The 9973-nt window shown below is 40.0% G+C and overlaps 1 protein-coding gene across 1 annotated transcript in view; it reads left to right on the forward strand.

Moving 5' to 3' along the window:
- Window positions 1–860: 860 nt before the first annotated feature.
- The window catches only part of CCDC132 (coiled-coil domain containing 132), a gene marked incomplete at both ends in the record, with an annotated part of 54357 nt that continues 45244 nt past the window's right edge, over window positions 861–9973 (forward strand). Inside the window, 3 exon segments of the mRNA XM_010285646.1 lie at window positions 861–983; window positions 1594–1665; window positions 6321–6374. Of these exon segments, the coding sequence (XP_010283948.1) occupies window positions 861–983; window positions 1594–1665; window positions 6321–6374 (249 nt within the window).

Genomic DNA, 9973 nt, shown 5'->3' on the forward strand with positions numbered 1-9973 from the left:
TCGGAACCCCGCGGCTGCCTCTAACTGCGTAGAGAAAAAGCACCTTGCTTTGTATTTAAAATGGCGCTTTGCCTCATGACGTGTATACGTTGATCTTATTTCAGTTGAGGGGGGAAGAGGAGTCTGGGGCTCAGTCCTCGGTTTGTTGCGACCAGTGGAAACAAGTGGGTTGTTGAGAAGCTCTTCCAGGGGAGGTGGTGACAGGAAGGAGGGAGGTGCTCACCTCTTGAATATTAGCTTGCTGACAGCGCATCTCTGCTTAGACCACCCTGCTAGTTGGAGAAAAATCTGAAATCTGTTAACTTTGTGCAAAGAAGGCAGATCTGTTCTGGTTTTGCCTGTAACAAATTCAAGGGTTTAATGGCATAACTTCTATTACAGTGAGTTCTGTGGTCTGAATTGAAAAGTTTTACGTTTGTAGTGATACTGTCTACTGTCTATGTTTACAAGGTGGTTCTTGGGGCTTAAATTCAGGTTTTATTTGTTCTGTTTTTGTGGGGTTTTTTTTGCTTCTGGAGAAATAGCCTGCCAATTTATTTTCATTTTATTATGAGGATTTCTAAACTTCGGGAGGAAAAGAGCTGTGGACTTAACATGCATTTGTGCCCTGAACGTATTGATGAAGAAGTGTTTAAGTGATCTGCAACGTTGAAGTGTGCACTTTGTTCTTTGAAAAGTTTTAAATATCGTGCTGTTTGTAATGGGAAAAACAAGCCGCAGTGTACTGATCTTTCTGTTCTTTGCTGTTGCTTCTTGTACTGATGTTGTAAATGTCTTTTGAAAAATATTTGTTTGGGTAAAACATCGTTCTTATTAGGATGTCATATTACATCATGGAAATCCTTTTTTGTTTTGTGAAGGAGGAGCTCAGAGAACTACGTGAAGAACCAACTGATCCTCAAGCTCAGCAAGAAATAATTAACAGCATTGAAGAAGTTTATTTTTCCAATGATTCCTTTGATATTGTGAAATATGAGTTAGAGGTGAGCTGTCTTCTTAAAAGAAAACATAATGATAGAACAAAAAATGAGAATCAAAAGTATGCTTGTTTCAATGAGCTATTTTTCGTTTTGTTGTGTCTTGCATTAATACAAAACTGTACTCTCCCGCCTCATCTTGCGATTGTGTAAAGCTTCAAGCATATAGTATTGGTATGGAGTCTCTTCTTTTAACATGATAGAATTAATATCAGTTGTGCTGACAGGCACTTCATAATTTAAACTATAGTGAAAAAGCCAAAATAGTTGGAGGGGAGAAAAAAATCCATTCTATATTTTGGGTATTTTTTAGCAAACTGGCTGAGACATAATAATTTAAATGATTAAGGAGGTCATGTATATACATATATGGCTTAAAATAAAGCAACTTTGAGGTAATTATGATACTATATGATGCAATTATGATAGTACATTATTCATCTTGGCACTGATTTATTTCAGTATCCATCATTTGAAATAATGGATGAATTCTGCAAATTAGATTGCAGAAGCGATAAGAATGTTTCTTTAATGGAATGGATGGGTTAGTTAATGCTACATGTGTCTTTAACATCCTTTAATTTCTTACTGGATTTAATTTGTTGTTTATACGCAGAGGCTTCCTCCAGTACTTAGTCTTCAAGAACTGGAAGAGTACAGAGACAAATTAAAACAACAGCAGGCTGCTGTAAGTAAAGTTGTTTCCTCTGTACCCTCAGGCAATCTGTTGTACTAAGTCTAGGCAGAAGTGTAAGTTTTGATTTCTTAAACACATTAGATATTAATAATTTTTTCTTCTAATGTTATGTTATGGGTTTCCACTCTAAAAGCACACATCAGTAAATCATATAATCATATGAAATCATGAAAGTAAATTTTGGTGATTAACTATTTGTCATGGTTTAACCCTAGCTGGCAGCTAAGCACCAAACAGCTGCTGGCTCACATCCCCCTGGTGGGATGAGGGAGAGAATCAGAAGAGTAAAAATGAGAAAACTCGTGGGTTGAGATAAAGACGGTTTAATAGATAAAGCAAAAGCTGTACACACAAGCAAAGCAAAACAAGGAATTCATTCACCACTTCCCATTGGCAGGCAGGTATGGCCATCTCCAGGAAAGCAGGGCTCCATTTGCATGTAGCGGTTACTTGGGAAGACAAACGCCATCACTCCAAACATGCCCCCCTTCCTCCTTCTTCTCCCCAGCTTTATATACTGAGCATGATGCCATATGGTATGGAATATCCCTTTGGTCAGTTGGGGTCAGCTGTCCCAGCTGGGTCCCCTCCTAACTTCTTGTGCACCCTCAGCCTACTTGCTGGTGGGGTGGTGTGAGAAGCAGAAAAGGCATTGACTCTGTGTAAGCACTGCTCAGCAGTAACGAAAACAGCCCTGTGTTATCAACGCTGTTTTCAGCACAAATATAAAACACAGCCCCATACTAGCTACTATGAAGGAAATTAACTCTACCCCAGCCGGAACCAGCACAGCACTGTAACAAGAAGCAAATGTGCTATTTCTTTAGAAACTTGATTTTCTGAATGTTCAGCTTTTCCTGTGTATTACAAGAAAAGTAGCGTCAAACACAGTGCTGAATAGTACAGTATTATGTCTTTTTTTGAGGGATTTCTGTCAACATATAAAATGTTTTAAAAACTCTTTCCTTAGACTAGCTATTTTCTCTTATTTTTAGTTTGTCAATTTGTTAATTGTCCACAAGGGTTTCTAGTGAATGCTGCTACAGGGTTATTACATAATAAAACAAATGAAATGTAACAATCAGGAATAGCTATAATTTACAGGGGGAAATCGGAGTTGCAGCTTCTAAAAGGTACTTGCTACATTTCAGGCTTTTAAATTTTCTATTCATACATTAATTATTGATTCATTGCTCTTTTAAAGATGAATAATGTGGTACAGGAAATGAATGACTTAACTGTGGCATGTGGAGAGTATCTGCAAGTAAAATAACAGTAATAATCATAATTCATGTCTTTGAATGAAATGTATGGAAGGAGAATATTGGGTTGTTAACAATATATAGAGAACAAGTTTCTTCTGCCTAAGACTGCTTTTCCCAGAATAAACATATGAAATTTTGTAAAGTGTTAGTCAGAAGTTCAACAAATGAATATTTTATGTTTCTCACCAGGAGTTATAAGGACAGAAGTTGAAAATGGGTGGTGGTTTCTGGTTTTATGTTGGGTTTTTTGTTTTTTAAAGTCTTAAGAGGACGTCTGGTGGTGACCTAGTTTTGCAAGGAGATACACTCAAGAGTGAGAGACAACTTCATTGAGATATGCTGAATAATCCTAATACCTGTTATCAATGTCTTCGCCATTCTGCCTGAGTGATGGGAACTGGCTGCAGCTAGGGGAGTAGTTTCAGCGCATGGCTGCTGCTGAAACATGGGAACTGGAAAGTGCATGCAGCTTAGTGAATAACAGGGCTGAAAACTGAGTACAAGGTTTCCAGGAAATAAGGCCCAGATGTGTCTTTCTTTTAGAAAACAAAAACTCTCAAAGCCAAAACTTTTGACAAGAAACATGTGTCTAGCTCTTGCCTCCCTGCCCTGCCACCACCCCCCCACCCCCCCTCTGCCCCAGTCAGGATTGGGCCTTTCTTGTGTCTTCCTTAATCTAGTCTAAATGTGATTCTGCTATAGGAAGGAATTGTTCCTTGGGCTTGTTTTCTTCCCTGGGCATGTGCCAAATTGTTAAAATTTCTTGTATTCTGTATATCATGTCCTTGTGTCATAATTCCAGGTGAGCGTGAGAAACTGTTGGGTATTTTCTTCTCCTGTCTCAATTATTGTCCATTTATCTTGTGGTATGTCGTTTAGATTACTGTCTGTCTTAAAGGACATTAGTGTCCTTCATGGAAGACAGTACTGCAGAATGTCGTACATTGTTAGTTCAGTTCTAAAAATACTTTAATGCTGATTGTGAATAGATTGTTAGAGGACTCTAGAAGTCTGTTGACAGATCACACAATTCCTCTGCTTTTGAAAAAAAACACTGCCTTTTTCACTTCAGTGCCTGTATCTATAGCTGGCATAGGAATTTACAATAGTGGTTTAGAGATAACTGCAACTTCCAAATTTCTATAACACAAAGCACTCAAATGAGTGTGAATTATAGGTAATAGAGCTCTGATCTTCCACTTCTCACTGACTGTTACCATCTGCTTTTGTACAGCTGATCTTGGTCATGCCTTTGTTTTCGGCGTCACTAAAGACTCCGGATTTTCTGTGGCTTTCCCATTACAGTTTTCCATTTGGTTGGATGGATTCCAACTCACTCCAGACTTCTTTAATATGTGTATCATCGCAGCTTTAATTTGTCTAATCATCTTGGTACAGACAATTTGCATTAGGAGGCTTTTTAGTTGTATGTCTGTTTGACTTAATTTTAATTAGTAGACTGATATCCTCAGCTGTATCTTTCTGTCTTCAGAAGATGAAATATTTTTTCCTGATGTGATTTAGGAAATAGTAAGTTGTTTTGGAGAAAACTGTTTGGTCCCCTCAAAGAACATTGTTGTTTGCATGCATTGATTACTGCAGTCACATTCATTGCTAGCAATTGCAATTCTGGATTCCAAAAGTTAAGAATTAAAAACTAAATCACCACAATTGAATGGAAGATGCCAAAAGAGGTGGGAAAATTTGGAAATGAATGAAAGGAAGCTGGGGTAATATTGCTCATCCAAAAGAAAGGAAAGAGAATAGCTTGGAAGCTCAGAAAAGTCGTATCACTAGGTTCAAGGAAAGAAAAAAAAATGGCTGTGGCAGATGGTTGACAGTGAGGTTGTTATTAGTCAAGGGTAACTGAGAACTTGCAAAACAAAAAAAGTGTAAAAACTGAAAATGAAACACATCTTTTATTCATGTGTACTGCTTGATGAATCCCTATAACAGTGAAGAATCAAGCCATTAGATTTGTATTGGAGCAATGCATGACTAGCAAGTATATCCTAAAGTTTTTACAGATACAGGACTAGCAGCAAGAACAGTTTGAAAATTTCACAGCACGTAGACTGTGTAGTGAACAAAACTTCTTTAGAGCCTGAAGGTCCCATTAGGCTTGTGTAGCTTTTGGCCTAATAACATCCTGTCCTGCCCCCGCCCTGCTCTGGAGTGATTCTTTTGCTGTCCTGCAGAAGAAAGCTTTATTTTATTTACAGCACAACTAAGAGGTTTTAAAATAGCTTTGTGATTCTGGCTGGTTTTTTAATATGGAAGGAGGAAAGCATAGCTAGATATATGCCGCTTGTCCAGGTTGCCAGCCGATGGTATCGGAGTACCTTGAAGACCATTTGTGTGCAGGTGCTTTTCCAGAGGCTGGGAATTGACGTGGTGGAGCCGCTGTAAGTTTGTTACAGGAAAGCTGATTGAAGATCCCAACTTTGTGCTATGTTTGACTAAACAGTTAAATATCTAAAAACCTCCATATCTATCTTTCCCAGTAGTGTATTGTGGGCTGGCTGGCTGTCATGGGCAGTTTTATTTTATTTTAATTTCTGGGAGTATTGTTCCCCAAGAAGAGCAATACCAGTAATTTCTTTGTCATGCTTGAAACTGTTTCTTCTTAAATATTTGTAGTCCCTGCTGAAAAACAAAACAAAACACACTATTCTCAAGCTTGCATTTATATGACTGTTACTACTGGATTTTTTTTTTTTTTTAAGCTTGTGTGTTTGCGCACAAGAAGCTGATCAAGGTAGAAATGCCCATTTTTAAATTCAGTACAGACAGCAGCTCTCAGTAGCATTCCACTTACTGTTAGTTCACAACAGTGGAGAAAATGTTAAAATATGCATGTTCTGTGTGCTAAAGAAAGGATGTAATGTGCACAGGGTGTACATTAATTTTGACATGGATTTTATTGAATAAAGTATCAGTCTGAAAGGTAGGTGTCTTAGGGCTTTCTTAGATCTCCATGGTAGATGGTTAACTTAAATTTGTACTCTAGCAGTAATACAAGCAGAAAGTAAGCAGTTGTAGTGTCCTATATTAATTCTGTTTTCCATACTAGCATGTTCCTTAACAAGCAGAGAGGTAAGGGATTAATGTAAAAATTCCTAATTTAATTGATTAATAAAAAAATTCCTAATTTAATGTAAAAATTCCTAAATGGAACTGTAAACAATTTTCTTATCTTGCTCCTAAGGAAAGCTGATGATCATTTTTAGGTTTTTTTACCTTGTTGTGGCATATCTATGAATAAATTTGAGAACTACAGAAGTAGACGATACAGAATCACAAACTTGTACAACTTCAGTACAAGGATGACCTACTTAATTGAGATTGCTATGTATCACCTGTAATATTCTTCTTTTTAAGGTATCTAAGAAAGTTGCAGACTTGATTCTTGAAAAACAACCTGCATATGTTCAGGTAAGACAACTAACAGTCACTTTTTAAGAGTAAACTGCTCCATTTTGTGCTGTTATAATGCTGCACTTGTTTCACTGGGGATTAAATCTAGTAATCTGTTGGTAGAGAGGCTAGTGCCTGGTTGGAGCTAGCTGCCTATGTATGCTAAACCTGTATTTGTAGAGTGAAAAGAACCAAGGCAGTATTGAGCTTGAGGCCTTGAGGATGATAAAGGCTTGGCATATGACTATTTTAAGAAGGCTTTCTGAAAACATGAATTCACAGGCTTGACTAATACCTGTAATGACTTGAACAAGAGCTTCATTTGTGCCTGTGTTTAAGAACGGTTTCAGCTCTTTTTCCATAAGAGACCTTTCTTAAGAGCGCTTAACCAGAAACCTGCCACTAATCTCAGGCAGTCGTGAGAAGAAAGCATCTAAGAGAGGACTGAGCCTCAACATGTCGAAGATCTCCAAGAGCAAAACAAAGCAAAGCTTTAGCTGCTTGCAGTGGAATACTGGCACAGCTTCTCTCCTTACTCCTAAAACATAATTGGAACAGGGATCATAAAGTTTCTCTAAAGAGAAGGCTTTTTTCTACCGATTTATTTTTAATAATGCCCCTATACATTTGGTCAGCCCTGCCAGATTTTATCTGCCTTCCAGGAAATGACAGTGAGAATTATGCAAAGTGAAAACTTGGGATTGTTACCAAAGTAGTCTGAGAAATATCCTGTGGTGGATAATTCTGTGTGTGTACAGCACCCTCCGTAAACATTGTCATACCGGCGATTATGGCAATTCTCATTTTGGTCAAGAAGCTGGAGAGAGTGTGTGGGGTCAATGATGGCAATGATGGCTGCATTTGGTGGTGGAGGTCTCTCCTCTGTCCCTCTCCCCTGTCTCTCCTCTTCCTTTTACATCCCTCCCTTCTTTGCCTCCTGCTTCTCAGCTGATACACTGTTGTGGGCTAGGGCTTGTACCTTCTGGGTGTTAACCCGTGGTAGATTTCATGGAGCTGGAATTATTTTCCTTTTTCATCCAGAGGGTACAACTTCCTCTTCTGCTCACTTGTGCTCATAGCCCACACATCCAGTGTTAGTGACCTTGCGAGTGTCCCATCTGTGCTCTGGCATTCTTTTGGGTAGAAGGAGGAGTGCTGCTGTTTAAAGAAAAATGGGGGAGTGAGCGTTGCTTGCATCATCTCCTGCAGTAGCTGATGGAAGAAGAAAGCTGTAAGGGTAGTATTATTTCAGTTTTAGTTACAGGAGTCAAGTGGGAGGCTATTGCAGGAGGCTGGCTAAGTGTTACAGTGGTCAAGTCTTCATAAGATAGTGTAGAGGGGAGCAGAAAGGGTAATTGCATGGTATCCAAACCTTCTGGTATGGTTTTTGGTTTTGCTCTTGTGCATGTTCAGAATGGATGTTGTTGAGAGAGTACTGCTTTTTCTGAATACAGCAGCTTCACTTTGAAAATCCCCTCTCACTGCATAATACTACTGTGGAGAATGTGCTTCTTGCATTTTGCTGTGTAATCATAGAATATTTTGGGTTGGAAGGGACCTTTAAAGGTCACCACTGCAATGAGCAGGGACATGTCCAACTAGATCAGGTTGTTAAGAGCCCTATACAACCTGACCTGGAATGTTTCCAGGGATGGGGCAGCTACCACCTCTCTGGGCAGCCTGTGCCAGTGTTTCACCACCCTCGTTGTGAAAAATGTCTTCCTTAGATCTAGTCTAAATCTACCCTCTTTTTTAGTTTAAAATGATTATCCCTTGTCTTATCGCAACACACCCTGCTAAAAAGTCTGTCCCCATCTTTCTTAGAAGCCCCCTTGAAGTACTGGAAGGCTGCAGTAAGGTCTCTGCAGAGCCTTCTCTTCTCCAGGCTGAACAACCCTGACTCTCTCAGCCTGTCCTCACAGGAGAGGTGTTCCGTCCTTCGGATCATTTTTGTGTCCCTCCTCTGGACCCGCTCCAACGGGTCCATGTCTTTCCTGTGCTGAGGGCTCCACAGCTGGACGGAGGACTCCAGGTGGGGTCTCACCAGAGAGGAGTAGAGGGGCAGAATCACCTCCCTTGACCTGCTGGCTATGCTTTCTTTGATGCAGCCCAAGGTGTGCTTGGCCTTCTGGGCTGCGAGCGTACATTGCTGGCTCATGTCCAACTTTTCATCCACCAGTCCCCCCCAAAGTCCTTCTCGGCAGGGCTGCTCTCAATCCCTTCATCCCGCAGCCTGTATTGATACTGGGAGTTGTCCTGACCCAGGTGCAGGACCCTGTACTTGGCCTTGTTGAACCTCATGAGATTTAGAGAGGTCCATTCCTCAATCTTGCCCAGGTCCCTCTGGATGGCATCCCATCCCTCAGGTGTGTCAACTGCCCCACTCAGCTTGGTGTCATCTGTAAAGTTGCTGAGGGTGCACTCAATCCCACTGTCTATGTCATTGATGAACATATGAAAGAGTACTCCCAGCAACATCTTAGTGAGGTGCACGTGTTTTATACCAAGAAGTTCTTTCAGATGTTCCAAAGGGACAGTTAAAAATCCATTGTACCGGTAAGAATCTTTAAAAGCATTTCTCAAACACGTATTTGCCCAATTAAGTCAGTAATCCTTCAGTGTTACTTACGGGCACAGCCTTGCACAGAGTTATTCTTGTAGTAGACTTACTTATCAGAGATTTCTGGTGGGCATCATAGGACTCGCCTTCCCACTGACTCATGAAATGAAACTCCGGATGTGCTGTGGGTACTTTGTAATGGCAGCTCTAGTCTTATTACAGTAACAGGTTATTAGAAGAAGCAAAAGTGCAGTTGACTCTTTCCTGGACACGTTGTTTCCACTATGCAAAGGAAAATGTGGAGAAGTCATGGTTTGCACCCCATTCCTAGTATGAAGTATTGGTCTAACAGGCACTACTGTGGGCTGAGAGGCATGGCACAGACACAAGGCAAGGCATTTACAGTTTTGCCTTCTCCTTAGAAGGAAAGGCATGCTTTAGGAACAACTAATGAGTGGAAGATGGTCTTTTAGAAGAGAAAAAATGCATTCAGCCCTAAATGCTGGATGGAAGACTCCTTCTCTGGGGGCTGTTAGGCTGCACTCTCTCCCCATACCTCTCCATCTAGTCACGTTCAAAGGAGGGATTTTACAGAATCTTTGCAAGAGGCAAGACTGGAATGGAGGTACTCCTTATTGGATGCATTTCCTCATGAAAAAGGCCTTTGGAATAGCTCTGACATTTACAAAGTATGTTTTTAGGAAGAAGTAGGTACTGAGGAAAGTAACTTTTGAGTTTGGTTTCTTAAGGTATTATGCGTATCGGTAACTAAGCTGTCATTTTTCCAAAAGCAATGTTGTTGTCATAAAGGAGGAACTGGTTTTGGTAAATGATGCAGCTCAGTGATTTGTCAGAATTACTTGTATCTTTGGAGACTGACCAGGAACTGATCTTAAACTGAACTAAAATTTAAACTTGTTTTTTCTTGTCGTATCTTTAGAATTGGATTAGATTTCCAAGTGAGTGTCTCCCTTCTCCCCATGGAAAGCAGTTGGTATATTTTGAAATGATGAGCAGTACTAAAAAAAAAATTTTTTTCTTTAGCATGGGAAGAGCG

The sequence above is a fragment of the Phaethon lepturus genome, unplaced genomic scaffold (genome assembly GCF_000687285.1).
Source record: "Phaethon lepturus isolate BGI_N335 unplaced genomic scaffold, ASM68728v1 scaffold8160, whole genome shotgun sequence".
NCBI classification, from domain to species: Eukaryota; Metazoa; Chordata; class Aves; order Phaethontiformes; family Phaethontidae; genus Phaethon; species Phaethon lepturus.